The sequence below is a fragment of the Haematobia irritans genome, chromosome 5, assembly GCF_050003625.1.
Source record: "Haematobia irritans isolate KBUSLIRL chromosome 5, ASM5000362v1, whole genome shotgun sequence".
Classification (NCBI taxonomy): Eukaryota; Metazoa; Arthropoda; class Insecta; order Diptera; family Muscidae; genus Haematobia; species Haematobia irritans.
Window position 1 is genome coordinate 90420285 of NC_134401.1, and position 21988 is coordinate 90442272.

The 21988-nt window shown below is 33.2% G+C and overlaps 1 protein-coding gene and 1 long non-coding RNA gene across 9 annotated transcripts in view; one reads left to right on the forward strand and one right to left on the reverse strand.

Annotated features, from left to right (window-relative positions):
- zip (myosin heavy chain 10) overlaps positions 1–20862 on the reverse strand; it is a 143524-nt gene extending 122662 nt beyond the window's left edge. For 3 of the 8 annotated variants that reach the window (XR_012723663.1, XM_075313293.1, XM_075313286.1), the window contains exons 1-2: positions 20102–20254; positions 18964–19417 (exon numbers count right to left, since the gene is read on the reverse strand). Coding sequence is in view for 7 of the 8 variants with exons in the window: in XM_075313293.1 (XP_075169408.1) it covers positions 18964–19095 (132 nt within the window). In the remaining variant the exon portion in view is untranslated. Of the gene's footprint in view, positions 1–18963; positions 19418–20101; positions 20255–20700; positions 20719–20760 lie in introns of those variants that run through there. The other 5 variants (XM_075313291.1, XM_075313287.1, XM_075313289.1 and 2 more) reach the window with 5 other exon arrangements.
- A 564-nt stretch (positions 20863–21426) lies between these two features.
- LOC142241515 (uncharacterized) lies at positions 21427–21769 on the forward strand. The gene is made up of 2 exons (XR_012723664.1): positions 21427–21517; positions 21586–21769. It is a non-coding gene; the product is annotated as an uncharacterized LOC142241515 (long non-coding RNA).
- The last annotated feature ends 219 nt before the right edge of the window (positions 21770–21988 follow it).

Below are 21988 nucleotides of genomic sequence, written 5' to 3' on the forward strand. Positions count from 1 at the left end.
ATTCTCTAAGTTTACTTTTAATTAAAATCAAAAACAAACAAAAAAACCTTTTCAATTTGGACAAAAATTGGAAATGTAATGCCATTGAATCATTTACCAAGTTGGGATATAGGGATTTCCTCTAAAGAACTTAAATCTTTTAGAGAACTAAAAAAAGCTGACGTTTCCAAAATCAGCAACAACAGCAAAATAAAAAAAAAACTAAATGATAGCTTAGCCATAATGGTTTCTAACGTATTCGGTTTTAAAGCCCGGCTTTAAATCGAAAATGCCGGTTGAGATTTGAGTTTGATACACAGACGTATGTGTGGATGGTTGAACAAAGAGAAAATTGCTTTCAAACACACACACATACGTACATATATCTGCACGCGTCGTAACAAAAAATATACAAAAATAAATAAAAGGGAAAAACAACAAAACGTGATTAACGCAAAAGAGATGAGCTAATCGCCTTTTTATAGTTATTGCCCAGTTTTACGATATGCATTGCTAAATTGCCGCCTTTAAGGCTGTCTTTGCTTTGTCTGTCTGTCTATCTGTGTCCATCTAACAAAAGAACCAAACGCACTAAGACACATGTCGCAGCACATTTTTTTCGACACAACAAAACCAATTGGTATTAGTAGTCGCTTCCATGTGTTATGCACAAATATGCAAAAATATCCACATGTATTGAGGTAAACAAATAAAATATTTTCTAACAAACAAAAAGCATATGCAGAATAAAACTAAAATATACCAAAATATAGATATAGAATATAGATCAATTGTACGGGCACGGACAACAAATACGGCCGGCCAAGAACCCTCCACCACAGATTGTGTACAAAATTTTACCATATATATTAACCAACTAGATACAGTGCAGTGAAATATTTCAAGCTTGGACACTGTGGACAACCGACTCCTCTCAAAAATGTACAATTTTCGTGAGACGTTTGTTACTTTATCAAACATTGGCACAAGTTATCTTTCTATTGTTTATAAATTACCTCCCTCACTCAATGATGTAAAGATTTTCTTCACATTTGATAGCTCATATGAGTCGTATGTCCTATGAATTAAGGGTCTTCCCTTTAAGCAAAATCATCTGTTGCATAAATCCAAAATGCTTTCAGTTAAAAAGCACTGCCCCTCCAGACAAAAATGTCACCAACAGTTTTCCAATTACATTTTTAATTGGATTTTAAAATATATTCAGTCAATAATTTAATTGATTCAACAATTCTTTTTTATTAAAACAAAAATCAATCACAACAAGTATATACGGCCGTAAGTTCGGCCAGGCCGAATCTTATGTACCCTCCACCATGGATTGCGTAGGAACTTCTACTAAAGGCTGTCATCCACAATCGAATTACTTGGGTTGCGATAACACTTGCCGATGGCAAGGTATCGTAAAACTTTTTAACACTGTCTTCTAAATTGTAAGTTAGTCCATAAGGGGTATATATTAAACAAAAAAAAAAGGCCGATTAAATACGTATATAATTCAGTTTGACAAAATTTCCTATAGAAATAAAATTTTGACAAAATTTTCTATAGAAATAAAAACTTGACAAAATTTTCTATAGAAATAAAATGTTGACAAAATTTTTTATGGAAGTAAAATGTTGACAAAATTTTCTATAGCAATAAAATTTTGACAAAATTTTCTATAGAAATAAAATGTTGACAAAATTTTCTATAGAAATAAAATGTTGACAAAATGTTCTATAGAAATAAAATGTTGACAAAATTGTCTATAGAAATAAAATGTTGACAAAACTTTCTACAGAAATAAATTTTTTACAAAATTTTCTATAGAAATAAAATGTTGACAAACATTGCTATAGAAATAAACTTTTTACAAAACTTTCTATAGAAATGAAATTTTGACAAAACTTTCTATAGTAATAAAATTTGACAATTTTTACATGGCTGTTAGAGGCCATATACTAACGAAATGTACCAAATTTCAACCGCATCGGATGACTTTTGCTCCTCCAAGAGGCTCCGGAGGTCAAATCTGGGGATCGGTTTATATGGGAGCTATATATAATTATGGACCGATATGGACCAATTTTTGCATGGTTGTTAGAGACCATATACTAACACCACGTACTAAATTTCAATTGGATCGGATGAATTTTGCTCCTCCAAGAGGCTCCGGAGGTCAAATCTGGGGATCGGTTTATATGGGAGCTATATATATTTATGGACCGATATGAAGCAATTTTTGCATGGTTGTTAGAGACCGTATACTAACATCAGGTACCAAATTTCAACCGGATCGGATGAATTTTGCCCCTCCAAGAGGCTCCGGAGGTCAAATCTGGGGATCGGTTTATATGGGGGCTATATATATTTATGGACCGATATGGACCAATTTTTGCATGGTTGTTAGAGACCGTATACTTAGACTACGTACCAAATTTCAACCGGATCGGATGAATTTTGCTGCTCCGGAAGGCTCCGCAAGCCAAATTTGGGGATCGGTTTATATGGGGGCTATACGTAAACGTGGGCCGATATGGCCCATTTTCAATACCATCCGACCTACATCAATAACAACTACTTGTGCCAAGTTTCAAGTCGATAGCTAGTTTCGTTCGGAAGTTAGCGTGATTTCCACAGACGGACGGACAGCCGGACAGACGGACAGACGGACAGACGGACAGACGGACGGACGGACGGACATGCTTAGATCGACTCAGAATTTCACCACGACCCAGAATATATATACTTTATGGGGTCTTAGAGCAATATTTCGATGTGTTACAAACGGAATGACAAAGTTAATATACCCCCATCCTATGGTGGAGGGTATAAAAAAAATTAATGAAATCAATAATTTTTTTAATGAGTTTTTTTTTAGTTTTTTTTTTTTAATTGAAGCTGGTGATTGCCTCTATCATTTCTGTGATTGAAGAAATTGCATTTAACAATTAATTGGTTAAATTAAATTCCTGATTGAAGACAAAAAATATTTTTTTCTACGTAGTGAGGAAAATTAACCATGTTACATTAACCATAACATTTCATACAACCATGACAGTAGGGTTAAGAAACCCCGACGTTACCCATATCCATACACAGAAAAAAATTTCACGAACATTTTTCCAATTAAAATTTAAATTGCGTTTTAAAAAATATTCAACACTGAGGTTATTGTGAGGTTATTGGGAAGACAGTGGATGGTCATTCTATGTTGAATTGAAAAGCGATTGTGAAAGCAGAAAAATCGACTTTTAAAAATTTGGGAAAAGTTGCAATTCTTATTAGAATGCATTGATCGTATTAGACCTGTTTGAGAGGTTATTGGGTGGCTCCTAGAGTAACCATGTTAATTTCTCGGCCATTATATACCGACAAACCATTTTATATTTTGGCAAAACTTTGCCATGTTCCCATCTAAAAATAACATTTTGGTCCAGGAGGTGATCATATTCATTCTCTGCGTGTGTCTGAACAGGAAAAAGTCCGTTGTTAAACAGATGCAAACATTGACTGTTGTTTATTGAAAAAAAAAATATTTTACTTCAGTTTAAATTTTGAAAATTTTTTTCAAAAATTTCCCAAGCCCAAATTTTCTTTATTGCAAGTGTGTCTCCAAAATGTTATGAACTAAACATGGGTATAAATTACAGTGCTAACTAACGCTTTTGCAAAATAGTAAGAATGAACTACGGCATAGTTACTATGACAATGTGATTTGGCGCCAAGAAGAATTTCGCAAATGGTACACAGAAAACAATGTAATCAAGATATTGTCTATTAAAAAGTTGATTGAATCTCAAAACTTTTTCAATTAAAAAACAAGTAAGGAAAGTCTAAAGTCGGGCGGGGCAAACTATATTATACCCTGCACCACTTTGTAAAGGGTGATTTGTTAAGAGCTTGATAACTTTAAAAAAAAAAAACGCATAAAATTTGCAAAATCTCATTGGTTCTTTATTTGAAACGTTAGATTGGTCCATGACATTTACTTTTTGAAAATAATTTCATTTAAATGTTGACCGCGGCTGCGTCTTAGGTGGTCCATTCGGAAAGTCCAATTTTGGGCAACTTTTTCGAGCATTTCGGCCGGAATAGCCCGAATTTCTTCGGAAATGTTGTCTTCCAAAGCTGGAATAGTTGCTGGCTTATTTCTGTAGACTTTAGACTTGACGTAGCCCCACAAAAAATAGTCTAAAGGCGTCAAATCGCATGATCTTGGTGGCCAACTTACCGGTCCATTTCTTGAGATGAATTGTTCTCCGAAGTTTTCCCTCAAAATGGCCATAGAATCGCGAGCTGTGTGGCATGTAGCGCCATCTTGTTGAAACCACATGTCAACCAAGTTCAGTTCTTCCATTTTTGGCAACAAAAAGTTTATTAGCATCGAACGATAGCGATCGCCATTCACCGTAACGTTGCGTCCAACAGCATCTTTGAAAAAATACGGTCAAATGATTCCACCAGCGTACAAACCACACCAAACAGTGCATTTTTCGGGATGCATGGGCAGTTCTTGAACGGCTTCTGGTTGCTCTTCACTCCAAATGCGGCAATTTTGCTTATTTACGTAGCCATTCAACCAGAAATGAGCCTCATCGCTGAACAAAATTTGTCGATAAAAAAGCGGATTTTCTGCCACTGATTTTGGTAATAAAATTCAATGATTTGCAAGCGTTGCTCGTTAGTAAGTCTATTCATGATGAAATGTCAAAGCATACTGAGCATCTTTCTCTTTGACACCATGTCTGAAATCCCACGTGATCTGTCAAATACTAATGCATGAAAATCCTAACCTCAAAAGAATCACCCTTTAGATCTAAATATTCGATACCATATCACATCCGTCAAATGTGTTGGGGGCTATATATAAAGGTTTGTCCCAAATATATACATTTAAATATCACTCAATCTGGACAGAATTTGATAGACTTCTACAAAATCTATAGACTCAAAATTTAAGTCGGCTAATGCAGGATGGAACACAATGTTAGTAAAAAAATATGGGAAACATTTAAATCTGAAGCAATTTTAAGGAAACTTCGCAAAAGTTTATTTATGATTTATCGCTCGATATATATGTATTAGAAGTTTAGGAAAATTAGAGTCATTTTTACAACTTTTCGACTAAGCAGTGGCGATTTTACAAGGTATTTTGACCATTTTTGTCGAAATCAGAAAAACATATATATGGGAGGTATATCTAAATCTGAACCGATTTCAATCAAATTTGGCACACATGACTATATTACTAATTGTACTCCTAGTGCAAAATTTCAACCAAATTGGGCCAAAACTCTGGCTTCTGGGGCCATATAAGTCCATATCGGGCGAAAAATATATATGGAAGCTATATCTAAATCTGAACCGATTTCAATCAGATTTGGCACACATGACTATACTAGCAATTGTACTCCTTGTGAAAAAATTTCAAGCTAATCGGGATAAAACTCTAACTTCTGCGTCCATATAAGTGCATATCGGGTGAAAGATATATATGGGAGCTATATCTAAATTTGAATAGATTTCAATCAGATTTGGCACACATGACTATACTAGCAATTGTACTCCTTGTGCAAAATTTCAAGCTAATCGGGATAAAACTCTAACTTCTGCGTCCATATAAGTGCATATCGGGTGAAAGATATATATGGGAGCTATATCTAAATTTGAATAGACTTCAATCAGATTTGGCACGCATAGCTACAAAGCTAAATCTACTCCCTGTGCAAAATTTCAACCAAATTGGGCCAAAACTCTGGCTTTTAGGACCATATTAGTCCATATCGGGCGAAAGATATATATATATGGGAACTATATCTAAATCTGAACCGATTTCAATCAAATTTTGCACACTTGACTATACGACCAAGTGTTATGTTTGTACAAAATTTCAAACAAATTGGTATAAAACTCTGGCTGCTGGGACCATATTAGTGCATATCGGGCGAAAGATATATATGGGAGCTATATCTAAATCTGAACCGATTTCTTCCAAAATCAATAGGGTTCTATTCTAACCCAAATTAGGAACATGTACCAAATTTGAAGGCGATTGGACTTAAATTACGACCTAGACTTTGATCACAAAAATGTGTTCACAGACAGACGGATGGACGGACAGACGGACATGGTTATATCGACTCAGGGACCCACCCTGAGCATTATTGCCAAAGACACCATGTGTCTATCTCGTCTGCTTCTGGGTGTTACAAACATATGCACTAACTTATAATACCCTGTTCCACCGTGTGGCGCAGGTTATAATTAATTGAAACAATTAACTTTTTAATCAAATTTGGAAGACTAACGGCCATTTTCATGTAGCTACGTTAGGCTTTAACTGCCAGTTAACAGAAAGAAAAATGGAAATATTTTTTCTCCGGTTAACTTTAACTGAAAATTTTTCAGCAGTTAAGTTTCTAACTGGCATATGGAATATATATGTAAGATGACAGCTTCGTCCATAATACGGTTTAAAAGTTGGTTAGTTAACAGAACACTAACGGAGCTTTATGAAAATGGGGATAAGTCAGATAAAAAATAATTATTTAAATTTTTAATTAAAAATTAAATAATTAAATTATAATTTAATTAATAAATTTTTTAATTAATAAATTTTTTAATCAAACTAAAAACGCTAAGTCAGTTATGAAAGTGATTGAAAATATTTAATTAAAAATTAAAGTTAAGTTAATCAAAACACTAATTGAGTTTTGCAATCAACATCAATTAAATTTTGTATGACGATGAATCACTTAAAAAATTATTTGAAATTTGCTAATGAAATCAATTAATTTTTTAATGAAGTATTTTTTATGCCCAATTAAAATTGTGCTTGATACTATGGTTTTCGTAATTGAAGACATTTCAATTAAAAAATGAATTGGATCAATTAATCTCAGTAAATTCTCGCTTATTTACGATTAACGATTTTAATTTCTGAGTGTACATTAACAAAAGACTATCAATGGCAGACATTTTTTGTACTTATGCTATGGTCACACTGGGCAAATACTTGACAGAAATCGAAAAAGAATCCGTGGCCACAGCCAAACGTGCAATCATTTTGAGCTCATATTGGATATATAACACTATGGCAGGGTTATTTTCCAAAAACCGTATCCAGATATTTGGAAAATGTTTCTGGAAAAATGTTTGATACTCATTTTGGACAAATATTTGCCTAGTGTGACCATAGCCTTAAAATCAATTTCGATGTTCAATTAGCATGTAATATTGCTGGTAATGAGATGTGTTTTCCAATAACAAACTAATAAAGAGTAAAACAGTTACACAAAAATGTATTTGAATGAGGGGCTATATGCAAACCGATGAAAAATTGGTGATATGGTTACTGACCGAAATTACCGTACAAAAGACGTAAAATTTTTACCAATGCTAGTAAAAAGTCTCGGTTTCGAACAGGCCCTAAATATTCGAAATTTCAACTAACTTCTGAAAAATCCATTAAAACTTCCAGAATTACAATATTTTGTGGAATTTGGAACAAATCAATATCCAACAATAAATTAAAACTTTATAGAAATGTGCTTTTTATTGCCTTTTACGAGCGTTATAATAATTTCAATTAATTTTTTTTTTATATTGTGTCAATTGCCTTTAGCATCGAAAGAGAGTATATCATAAGCGATACACAGTGGGAACCCAGTAACTGATAAATTGGATGCAAAATACTAAAGCTTAAAGTGTTGACACATCCGTGAAGAATGAGTTTTACATTCCGTACAAGGGGGTTGAATTCTTATACCAGCCGCCAATCGATTGATAATTTAAAATTCTAAAGGCGTTCGATATTGGTGCAGCAAAGTTGTTGTTAAACAATTTATGTTTATTTATTATTGCTTGTTGCCGAACGGCCATCTAATAGTAGGGTTAATTGAAATTTGTCGTAGTCCATAGAATATGTAAATGAAGATTCTATGACGGTATGATGATCCCGATTGTAAATTCTTCGACTTCGTAGTGGAATTTTTAAACATAAATAATTGATGATAATAAATAATATAGAGACTGACAGTTATTTTTATATATTTTATTATTATGAATGAATGACTATGAACTTATATATTATCCTTTTAGACTATGAACTTTTCTGATATCAAATCGTTTCCAATTACGTTAACCTGGGTAAAAATTTCACGAAAATTTTTCCAATAAAAGGCTTAATTGAGTTTTAAAATATATTTAATTCAAAATTTAATTAATTCAAAAAAAATCAATCACAAAAAATAATATCAATTAGATTTTTAATCGGATCAATTAAATTTTGAATTGACTTTCAGTTTTTTTTTTAATTGATACTATAATTTCTGTGATCAATTAATTTCGTGATTGAAGACAAAAAATAGTCATTTCTGTGATTGAAGACATTTCAATTAAAAAATTAATTGGATCAATTAATTTCGTGATTGAACCAGAAAAAAAAATTTTGTGTTTACTCTCTAGGTCTCTCTTTCTAAACACATACATATATGTTTATAGGCTATTTCCAAATTTCCATATTAACATGTATGTCCAAACCATGTTATGCTAGTTTATGAACATTATATGCTTGCACTTAAAAATGTTGTGTTAAAAAATTTGAGTTCCAAATATATAATTTTTACACCCAAACATATGAAAAACAGTATTTTTCGTCTGTGTAGATAAAGGGTGATTTGTTAAGAGCTTGATAACTTTTTTTTTTTAAAAAACGCATAAAATTAAACAAAATCTCATCGGTTCTTTATTTGAAACGTTAGATTGGTCCATGACATTTACTTTTTGAAGATAATTTCATTTAAATGTTGACCGCGGCTGCGTCTTAGGTGGTCCATTCGGAAAGTCCAATTTTGGGCAACTTTTTCGAGCATTTCGGCCGGAATAGCCCGAATTTCTTCGGAAATGTTGTCTTCCAAAGCTGGAATAGTTGCTGGCTTATTTCTGTAGACTTTAGACTTGACGTAGCCCCACAAAAAATAGTCTAAAGGCGTCAAATCGCATGATCTTGGTGGCCAACTTACCGGTCCATTTCTTGAGATGAATTGTTCTCCGAAGTTTTCCCTCAAAATGGCCATAGAATCGCGAGCTGTGTGGCATGTAGCGCCATCTTGTTGAAACCACATGTCAACCAAGTTCAGTTCTTCCATTTTTGGCAACAAAAAGTTTGTTAGCATCGAACGATAGCGATCGCCATTCACCGTAACGTTGCGTCCAACAGCATCTTTGAAAAAATACGGTCCAATGATTCCACCAGCGTACAAACCACACCAAACAGTGCATTTTTCGGGATGCATGGGCAGTTCTTGAACGGCTTCTGGTTGCTCTTCACTCCAAATGCGGCAATTTTGCTTATTTACGTAGCCATTCAACCAGAAATGAGCCTCATCGCTGAACAAAATTTGTCGATAAACACATTTCGAACCGAACACTGATTTTGGTAATAAAATTCAATGATTTGCAAGCGTTGCTCGTTAGTAAGTCTATTCATGATGAAATGTCAAAGCATACTGAGCATCTTTCTCTTTGACACCATGTCTGAAATCCCACGTGATCTGTCAAATACTAATGCATGAAATTCCTAACATCAAAAGAATCACCCTTTAGTTTCGGTTACCACACATCAAATTTTTATTCGGAAATTAATATAGCCACTAGTATTGAATTTTAGTTAAAATTCAACGAAAAATCCAATTATAATTTTAATCGCAAAACTCATAAAAAATTAAGGTGGAAATTACATTTTTTTAAATCAAAGGGTAAAATAATAAGTCATAAATAATAATGCAATAAAAAATTAATAAACTCATTTAAATTTAAAATTTTTAATTGAACTAATTGAGAAATTGAATATGACGAAAAATCAATTAGTTGTTTAAATTGGTACTATCATTTCCGTTATTGAATCAGAAAGAAAAAAATCTTTGTATGTATAATAACACTATTTTACACAAAAAAATACGATTTTTTGAAGATTTGGCTTTTTCCCTTCCATATTTTTTGAACCACTTAAATTATATACACGATTATTCGTCATCTTAATACCTTTCATTTAAGTACCAACAACGATATAATCGGACATTCCTAACTCGAGATATAATTTGTTTAGTGAAAAGAGCGAAAAACTAAAAATAACGGGATATTTCAAAAACTGTTCCATAAAAATTTTTTCAACATTTTTTATCGAATTCAGCAGATCAAAATACATAAGAAAAGTCGACTCTCTTCAAGAGTATATTTTCAGTGTAAACTAGTGTAATTGAAAAAAAATTTGACATTTTTCCGACACAAAAAATATTCGCACTAGTTTTTTTATTTTTTTTTTTATATATAAAGTGAAACCACACACACAATGGAAAGTTGTCCAATTATAAGAGGTTAATTTTAATAAATTAATATAGCAAAAATCTAACGACAATTGTTTACATTGATTCTTTATCCAATTCCAATTCTGCTTATAAGTTAGCATTTAAATGCCTTTACATTTTTTGTTTACGATAACCCAATTTGGGAACAGATACACGTTTTGTCTTTGTTATTTAACCAAAGACAGTCACAATAATTCACCAAGGCAGTAAAAGACGAAGAAGCAAAGAAAGAGAAAAGGAAAATAAGCGCAGGGTTCATTAACCCACCAAAAAACGGAACTGAGAAAAGAACAGCATACACACTCTTGCCTTTGGATTACCACCAACAAGTATTGGTGACTGTCGAATTAGCACAATGACAAACGAACCGTATACTATATTCGGTCGACTGATCATAATGATAATCGCGTTTTCCTCATAGACATCAGTAGTATGAGATTGAATTTATGGAATTTATAAAAAAGAACAAAAAAAGGTAAACAAAAAAGGAATCTTCTTACGTGTGGACAATTTTATATATAAAAAAAAAAAACAATTAAATGTAAAACCATAATCAGTTGGCATATAAATATTATTAGTAATTGGTAAAAAGGCCCGAAAAAGTAAAATAGTCACCATATTCCGACTTTATTTTCGTGCAATTATAATGGACCTACATATTGGAGATGATGCCGAACGGAAGCCAGACTTCAGTAAATATTAGAGTAAAATCGTTTTCTTTTACTGTACTACATAGCAAAGACGTGAAGGACTAAAAGAAAACTCTGTACCCATTTCTCCAGAACATTTGCAAAAATGTGCAACTCTGGCATCAGCTGTTTAAACATAATTACAGATATAGAGAGACATACGATAATACAATAATGATACAAAAATTGTTAAAAAAAATAGAACCATGGCTCGATTAAATGAATCGCAATAATGAAAATCAAATCAAAAAATGAATCAAGGATACGTCAGTCATACTACTGTGGTACAGGGTGTAATAAGTTTGTGCATTTGTATGTAACGCCAAGAAAGAGTAATCATAGACCAACCTTTTAGTATACGGATCGGCTTAGAATTAAATTCTGAGTCGATTTAGCGATGTCCGTCTGTCTGTCTGTCTGTCTGTTGATGTATTTTTGTGTGCAAAGTACAGCTCGCAGTTTTAGTCCGATTGTCCTAAAATTTGGTATAGGGTCCTGTTTCGGCTCAAAGACGATCCCTATTGATTTTGAAAAAAATCGGTTCAGATTTAGATATAGCTGCCATATATATTTTTCACCGATCTGGTCATAATTGGCGTGTATATCAACTGATCATCCTCAAATTCCGTACATCCGAATATTTTATGAGTCTCGAAAAACTTGCAAAATATCAGCCAAATCGGTTCAGATTTAGATATAGCTCCCATATATAGCTTTCGCCCGATTTACACTCATTTGCCCACAGAGGTAAATTTTTTGCTCCGATTTAGTTGAAATTTTGCATAGGGAGTAAAATTAGTATTGTTACTATGCGTGCCAAATTTGGTTGAAATCGGTTCAGATTTGGATATATCTCCCATATGTAGATTTCGCCCGATTTACACTCATATGACCACAGAGGTCAATTTTTAACTCCGATTTAGTTGAAATTTTGCACAGGAAGTAAAATTAGCATTGTAGCTATGCGTGCCAAATTTGGTTGACATCGGTTCAGATTTAGATATAGCTCCCATATATATCTTTCGCCCGATATGGACTAATACCGTCCCAGAAGCCAGAGTTTTACCCTAATTTGGTTGAAATTTTGCACAGGGAGTAGAATTAGCATTGTACTTATGCGTGCCAAATTTGGTTGAAATCGGTTCAGATTTAGATATAGCTCCCATATATAGCTTTCGCCCGATTTACACACATATGACCACAGAGGCCAATTTTTTGCTCCGATTTAGTTGAAATTTTGCACAGGGAGTAGAATTAGCATTGGTGCTATGCGTGCCAAATTTGGTTGAAATCGGTTCAGATTTAGATATAGCTCCCATATATAGCTTTCGCCCGATTTACACTCATATGACCACAGAGGCCAATTTTTTGCTCCGATTTAGTCGAAATTTTGCACAGGGAGTAGAATTAGCATTGTAGCTATGCGTGCCAAATTTGGTTGAAATCGGTTCAGATTTAGATATATCTCCCATATGTAGCTTTCGCCCGATTTACACTCATATGACCACAGAGGCCAATTTTTAACTCCGATTTAGTTGAAATTTTGCACAGGAAGTAAAATTAGCATTGTAGCTATGCGTGCCAAATTTGGTTGACATCGGTTCAGATTTAGATATAGCTCCCATATATATGTTTTTCTGATTTCGACAAAAATGGTCAAAATACCAACATTTTCCTTGTAAAATCGCCACTGCTTAGTCGAAAAGTTGTAAAAATGACTCTAATTTTCCTAAACTTCTAATACATATATATCGAGCGATAAATCATAAATAAACTTTTGCGAAGTTTCCTTAAAATTGCTTCAGATTTAAATGTTTCCCATATTTTTTTTTTAACTAAGGGCGTTTTCGTTTCGGAAAAAAATACGTATTTTCGCTCAAATAATAGTTCCATTCCAAAGCTATTGTTAATTCATAATATTGTGAGGGATAGAGGATACAAAATTTATGACAGTGTCCTTTATCTTTGATAATCAATTTCGAGAATGTTGCACCTTTTTTCCCAATCGAAATCGCCATAAAATTGTGTTCCACCCTAGTGCATTAGCCGACTTTAATTTTGGGTCTATACATTTTGTAGAAGTCTATCAAATTCTGTCCAGATCGAGTGATATTTAAACCTTTATATATAGACCCCAATACATTTGACGGATGTGATATGGTATCGAAAATTTAGATCTACAAAGTGGTGCAGGGTATAATATAGTCGGCCCTGCCCGACTTTAGACTTTTCTTACTTGTTTTTATTTCTACATATTTTTTTTATTTATTAGATCTCACTTTGTGAATTGTATTTTTATTACATTTAACTTTTCTCTTCATGTGCCTTAAGCTTTGCAAAATTCAGTAGTATATTTTAAGTAGAGTGAATAATTTTATATTTTTCTCTAGCCGTAAGCAAAAGTTTTTTTCTTTTATTCAGTATTATGAGATGTAATATAGTTTTATTTGGCCTGTTTCGGCTTTATATATTACGTTGTTGAATAAATAAATAAATAAAAAAAGTCTAAAGCCGAATTTTAAAAAGGCGATAAATTGATATTGCTAATAGTCTGTCAGTCCAAAGATGACTTTCAAATTTTGAAATAAACGAAATGTCGACTTGTTCAAATTTCGAAAACTCGACATTTTAGTAATCGTGAAAGCCGATTTTTTTAAATTTTTAAAACAACAAACATTAATAAAAAAAAAAACTTTTTCAAATTTTGAAAAGTAGACGCTTTAGTAATCATAGCCACCGTGGTACATGCCCGCCTTGCATATAAATCCAGTTTCGACCTAACACCAAAAAGTTTTTCAGCAGTGGATTATCCCCTCTCAGTAATGCTGATGACATTTCTGAGTGTTTTAAAGCTTTCTAAGTGGTTACAATGTGGAACGCCGTTCGGACTCGGTTTTAAAAAGGAGGTCTCTTGTCATTGAGATTAACATAGAATCGGGCAGCACTCAGTGATTAGAGAGAATTTCGCCACTGTGGTATCACAATGGACTGAATAGTTTAAATGAGCCTGAAATATCGTTAAAATCGAAACCCCGAATTTTCCATTGTTTAGAAAGTCCAAAAACTGATTTTTCTAAAAGTCGAATTGTCAAATGTTGATTTTTCCAAAGTTTGCAAAATTAACTTTTCCAAATTTCGAAAAGTCGACTTATTGATTCTCATTGCAATTCCTAAGATATGGGAGCCACCGTGGTGCAATGGTTAGCATGTCCCCCTTGCATACACAAGGTCGTGGGTTCGATTCCTGCTACGACCGAACACCAAAAAAGTTTTTCAGCGGTTGATTATCCCACCTCAGTAATGCTGGTGACATTTCTGAGGGTTTCAAAGCTTCTCTAAGTGGTTTCACTGGAATGTGGAACGCCGTTCGGACTCGGCTATAAAAAGGAGGTCCCTTGTCGTTGAGCTTAACATGGAATCGGGCAGCACTCAGTGATAAGAGAGAAGTTCACCACTGTGGTATCACAATGGACTGAATAGTCTAAGTGAGCCTGATACATCGGGCTGCCACATAACCTAACCTAACCTAATTCCTAAGATATGAGTGACCCATATTTCCGAAGATGGCGAGCCATATCCTATATAAGAAAAAATCTTTTGCTCAAAATACGTCTTTATTGTAGTTTTACGGAGAATGATTCAAAATCCCTATCGCTTCGTTCTAATATGGAGACTTGCCACAAAATCCCAATCCATAATCTAAAAAATGCTCAAGTATTTTCAAGAGCATTTATAAAAATTCTATAGCAAAGCTCATTGAACTCTAATTTTTTTATTTTATTTTTTTTCTTATAAAAAAAGTATTAATCAACTATGCTTATTTTTAAAAATAAAATAAGAATGATCTTAAAATATTTCTTTTTAATTCTCCCCATGATAAAAAACTTGATTGTTTAAGTATTAACCAATGGTTAAGCGATAATGTCAATTAACCAAAATGAAGAATATAGGATGAGTCACATTTACCATAAATTCGATAATGGCAAAACACCAAATGATTCGAAAGAATAAGAAATGCCACTACACTATGTTAAATTGTAGATATTTTCGAATGAGTACAAATAAATGTTGATATTCTTTCCCCGCCAAAAAAAGACATATTGATGATAAAACTTAAAAAAAATAAATGACACTTGAGTGAAAAAATTTGTAACCATTTTTGGAAATGTGATTCAGTTGTTTTGTTGTTCTATACCCACTTATGGCAGATAGGTAAAGTACTTAACAACACAAACACACGCACACATACGGTAACACCACTCACCCATCTCTAGATTAGGTTAGGGACTAAATATTTTTGTAATGAAGAATAAAAAATAAATAAACGGAAATTTAAACAAACTGCAGCAGATGAATATTATTACAAAGATTTTCATGATGCCACCAATTTCGTCGAAACAAAAAATTAAACAGAAGGTAAAAATAAACAAGAGAGATATGAATACCACCATTCAAAGACAATTGAACAAAGAAACGTTTTTTTATTATAGAAAACAAGAATAAAGCAAAAAACAAAAGTTTACGAATTTAAGTGTCAAACAATTTTGGGGCAGTGATAATGGATGTTGAACTGCCCAAATTTAATCGATTTTTTTTTGTTCAGGGTCATTCTCACATTATAAAAAAATGCATTGAAATGATTTGTGGTTTTTTTTTATTCAGAGTTTTTTATATCGTTGCAAATTTTAAGTCTCTAAACATATAGTTGCACACATACAATATGTTCAAGCCATCATTGGACCTGCGTCACTATTTCATATTTGGAAAAATTAACCCAATGATTCAATCCATGTTGTTTCGCAACATTTTGTTTTTTTTTTTTTTCAAGCATCAAAAATGTTAGACCCCAAACATTTGCTAATCACGAATTATGATTTTTTCCATTTTGGGAAAGATTTATTCCCATGAATCAATTAGATGTCATATAGCCATTTATGGACGTTTAAACTGCAATATTGACTCATCAAATAGTCAAAACTAATATATGTATTACAATAATAATTTTGATATTATAGAAACTAATAATGTAATTGCTGAAAAATGGTTCAATAGAGAAACACGAAAGGAAGTTACAACAAACAAAATACACACAAAAAAGTCAATTCATCAAATATATCTTTCGAAACTCCGAATGAAAATCATAGCAAATCCTTTTGTCCGTCCGCAAAACAAGCAATCGATATCGCAGAATGCAGAACGACAACTCAAATACCTGAGTATGACTTAAAACAGGAAAAAGATTTTTTTATATACACTTCTTGATAAATCAAAAGTGGTGCTACACCTCAAATTCCATACTTATACTTTGGATGCCCATTTATTTCCAATTGGCTACTGTGTTCACATTTCTCTCGAGGAGCTGTGCGTCCATTTTTTCCATGCCATATATTAAGGCACCAAACCCATCGGATAGAGAACTAAAAATCTATATTTCACATATATATCTGGATGCTCATATTTTTCCATTTGGTCACAGTGGTCACATTTCTATCGACCATATGTTGGGACCACCCATTTATTTGTATTCAAACCCATTTATTTGTATTCATTTTTACCATCGAATATAGGACCTCCACTTTTTATAGGCCATATATTAAATACATTTTGCAATATCCGTTTTTGCCATCGGATAGAGAACTAAAAGATCTATCTTTCACATATAAATCTGGATGCTCATATTTTTCCATTTGGTCACAGTGGTTATATTTCTATCGAGGAGCAGTGCCTCCATTTTTGTAGACCATATGTTGGGGCATCCAAACCCATTATCGAATATAGGACTAAAGATCTATCTTTCACATATAAATCTGGATAGCCATATTTTTCAATTTGACCATAGTGGTCAGATTTTGCAATATCCGTTTTCACCATTGCATAGAGAACTAAAAGATCTTCCTTTCACATATAAATTGGCCTTGTAGGCTTTGGGTAATATATGAAATAAATAAATAAATAAATAAAATAAATCTGGATGCTCATCTTTTTCCATTCGGACACATTTCTCTCGAAGAGCAGTGCCTCCACTTTTTATAGGCCATATATTAAATAGATTTTGCAATATCCGTTTTTACCATCGGGTAGACAACTAAAAGATCTATTTTTCACATATAAATCTGGATGCTCATATTTTTCTATTTGGTCACATTGGTCACATTTCCATCGAGGAACAGTGCCTCCATTTTTGTAGACCATATGTTGGGGCATCCAAACCCATTATCGAATGTAGGACTAAACATCTATCTTTCACATATAAATCTGGATAGCCATCTTTTTCAATTTGACCATAGTGGTCAGATTTTGCAATATCCGTTTTCACCATTGCATAGAGAACTAAAAGATCTACCTTTCACATATAAACCTGGATGCTCATCTTTTTCCATTTGGACACATTTCTCTCGAAGAGCAGTGCCTCCACTTTTTATAAGCCATATATTAAATACATTTTGCAATATCCGTTTTCATCATCGGGTAGACAACTAAAAGATCTATTTTTCACATATAAATCTGGATGCTCATATTTTTATATTTAAACACATTTCTCTCGAAGAGCAGAGCCTCCACTTTTTTTGTAGGCCATATATCCCAAACCCATTTTGATCACATTTTGCAATATCCGTTTGTACCATTGGACAGAGGACTACAAGATCTATTTTCAATACATAAATCTGGTTGCATATCCTTTTCCATTTGGCCACAGTAGTTATATTTCTATCGAAGTGGAGTGCCTCTGCTGTTTCCTTGGTCATATATTGGGACTCCCAAACACAGTTTACAATATCTATTCTTGCAGTCCGATAGAGGACTAAAATATCTATATTTCAAATATAAATCTAGATAACCATCTTTTTCAGGGCCGTGCAATATCTACTTATCGGATCCGCTTGATTTTAGATCTATCTCACTTAAAGTTGCTGTTGTGAGGCATAGAAGTTTGTGGAAAAAATACTAAGTATAAAGTACAACGCCTAATGTTGAACGAACCAAAAAGCAAACTAAAAAGATTGCAGCAAAGCACCCCTTATGTAGATGACCAAATTTATACGTAAGAACTAACCTTACTTTTGGGTGCTGCAAAAAGCTATCGATTTTGTCAAACGCACTACACCCGCCTATAACAAAAAACACATCCTCAACTAATGGAATTTAATTAGAAATACTAACTAGACCAATCGAAGTTTAATCTCATTAAATTCCAGAGGGAAAGTTGAAAACAAAAAAAAATATTTCCCAAAATTTCATTGATTAGTCATTGAGTAAATAAGATGGTTAAAGTCAACAACAAGTTTTTTCTAAGAAGATTGCTTTGTCAAAGAGTCCATGGAGGGCTGTGTTGTCCATGCCCAGACTACCACTAGTGGATGAAGATCTTAGCATTGAGTCACAACACAACGCACACATAGACATTCCCTTTATAAGAAAGTAAAGCCCAAGAAATCAACATACAGCAGCATACTTGTACTTCATATGTGGGGAAAGGCTGGCTACTAGTGGGGAGAACCGGTTCTCTCGAAAAAAAATGCTAAAATTTTAAACCTAACAGTCGCTCCACACAACCAAAAGCCAAACGCACTCTCAGAGTCAAGGCACTACACGGTCGCAGCAGAAGCAGAGTCAACAACAATAATTCCACCGCCTTAACACACGCCAGGCAGGTAAAAGATGATGGAGAAATAAAAAAAAAAAACAGACTAATAATGAAATGTGGTGGGGGAGCGGGAAAAGAAATAACACAAGAACAGTCAAACATAAATGAGTTTTTAAAAATTTCCTGAGAAGAACATACATCATTTTGAAGTAAAGAGAGAGTGGGAGGAGGGCGTTGGGAACCATAACCAGTGAACGAAGTAGAGTTGAATTTTGGAATGTTGGCAGCATATTTCTAGGTATGATTGGGTAATGTTAACTCTTATCCATAATGTACTGACCTGATTTTCGTGAGGCACCCACACCAAACGTTTTTGTGTCCATTCTGCCTGTGTGGCCGGATCGTTGAATTGATTACGTTCCACCGAAAGATATTTCAATTCGGGATCGTTGCGATCGACTTCTTCAGCCATAGTTTCGTAGTGGAAAGATTAGTTCTTCGTAAATTGTTTAAATCGAGAATTTCTTAAACGAACACAGGAGTTCTGTGTCTCGGATTGACGACTTTTTCGAGGGGGTTTACTTTTTTTTTTTTTGAAAACAAAACACTTTTTTGGGGGATGTTTTGAAATCTTTTTGGGGAGGAATTCCTTTTTCGTTTAAGACACAATAATGGACACGGGCACAACAGTTAAAAGAAACACTTATTCTGTTTTGTTTATTTTTGGAGATATTTTTTGTGGGGTTTCAAGGTAAAAAAAATTTGTTATATAAAAATTCGTTGTCTAATCTAAACTGTAAGAAATTAAAGATTTATTATAATGATATTTGCCAAGGCAGATATTTATGGAATATAAAGCCTATTTTCAATTCAAAAGGAATAGCGAAAATACTGAGGCTTCCAAATCTCATAAAACTTTTACACAATTTGTAAAATAAAACAAAAAATTCAAAATTACATTTAAAAAAAAATTTCAAAAAGAAAAAATTAAAGACATAAGATTACTAGTCAAGATTAGTTTGGTTCAAAAGAGCACAAAATAAAATCCCAATAATAATTAATTTTTAATATTCCAATCCACATTTTAATTGTTCTCTGACTGGCAATACTGCACTAAGAAAAAAGAGAGTTTAAATTAACTTAAAAGAGAACAAATGCACTCTTGTATGGGCTTCTGCAAACAGCATTTGACACTTCATTCTTCGTCGATTTTTTCTTTCTATTTTTTTGCTTGCAGATGTCAATTGTCGGCAAAGACAGCAACAAAACGTGTTTAAAAATTTCGTTTATTCCACACTAAACACCACCTTTTCTGGTTTCTGTTTGTATAAAAACCTATATCTTTGCCAGATAGACCAGTCAAAATAATTTCTTATTGGAATTTCTTAAAAATAAACATCTTGGATAATATCTTTGCAAGCTTTTAACAATTCTAAGCACTTGTATTTTGAATATTCCGTAAAGTCGTTAAATAAAACCTTATTAACACTGAAGTTGAATTTTTGAGTTTGCTTCTTCTTCACAATAACAAATAACGAACGACGAATTCAATTCGGTAAACCGTAAATCCAATTGAGTGACCGTTCTGTCACTCTGCACATTAACGACTGTGTGAGCACTGTTGGAAGTAAGAGTATTTTCTGTTCAATTGAGCAAGGCCAGACTGCCGTAAAACAACAACAATGGGACTGCAAATTTTTTTGTTTTCTTTCTGTTGTTTTACATCAGTCGCGGCACAATCTTCGTTAAGTATTTGGATGTGGTTGTGAAGAGCATGTATGCATATGTATTTGTGTGCGTGGAAGAAGTAGCCGTATTCTTTTCTAAAATTTGTATATTTAAAAAAAACTACAATTTTTTTATAAATCATAAAGAAAATGAGATTCGAAATTATTTGAGACATATTGAACTTAATGCCAAGAAAGCTTCTCAAATAATTTGCCGCATAACACCATTGAATGCACATTTGCATGCACAACGAATGACTAAAAATTCATGTTTTTTGGCCAAGTTTCATATGCATATCACTTCTTTGTTCCGCAGATGGTAAATTGTTTTACATTTATTTTCTATTTACACAATTATTATTCAGCACTTTGTTTCCATGTAAATTTGCAAGATTAAAACATTATTTCACCTTTTTTCTTGTTAATCGGTTAAAAATGCACACAAATTCTTTCACTCTCAGCCTCTACTAATCTCGTCGGCACTGCTTGCTATCTGGGCGGTTTCGCGGTTTCGTTAAATACATTCACAAAAATTCTGTCGACGGTGTAGTTAGTTCTATGTGAATTGCACTAGTTACCCATATCAGGGTGAATTTCATTACTACACTACCTAACATATTAGATATATGTTTGCATTCAACACGTTTTTAAGCCATCCCAATTAAGACAAATTTTTGTAAAATGCTAATTTTCAAACAATTCCCAATAAACACAGGATGAGCGTTTTTCAAATGCAACAACTTTTCAGTTTGAGGGTAGATATAATTTTCAACATAAATTCAACTTAAGTTGAAATAGCTCATCTTCAATACATCTTCAAATTGTTTGCGAATTACTTCCAATTTGCCAAAATGTTGACGAAATCTTTGAAAAGGTGTTGAAGATAATATGAGAAAACTTTGACAAAACACTACCCCTGCCAGCATTTCAAAGTTCCATTTCATCCTCATCGCTACCACAGACTCGTAAGTGACACTGCAACAATCGCCAACTGTGATAGTATTTTGCCATCACTATTCGCATGAAAGTATTTTGCCATCACTATTGTTACAGGAGCCATTTTATATTTTGTGAAACACCAAGCACAACAAGCTTCTTATAATTTATTAAAATAAAAACGATAATGAAGTGCTGAAAACATAGTTATTTCGCTTAAAATTGTGAAAGGTATATTGGTGAAAAATTTTTGACTTTCCAAATGGAATAAAGTGATAGTTTTTCAAATATTTTTCCAGACACGCTGCCTCCATTGGGAATAAAAGCACTGGCTGATAGACGCTACAACATGTAACTTGCAACTTGTAACTCAACATTAATCTTTTATTAATGCATAAAAATATGTTAAGTGTGATAGTCGTATAAATGTTATATTTATGAGAATTTATAAATGTTTAATAAAATTAATAATCCTCTAAACAATCGTGTTTTATTTGACCACAATGATTCTTTTACAACTATCTTAAAATGCACTTTCTCTGATTGTTTGAAGGGGTTCTTATTGGCGTCTTTCTAAATGTATCCAGAAGGGCACCTAATAACTGCACTCATGCGATACTTTTTTGTAGTAACTTGGCGTGGTACAACTTCTCAATAGTGACGGCGCTTTTCCGAGGAGTTTTGGATATCGTATACGACTGT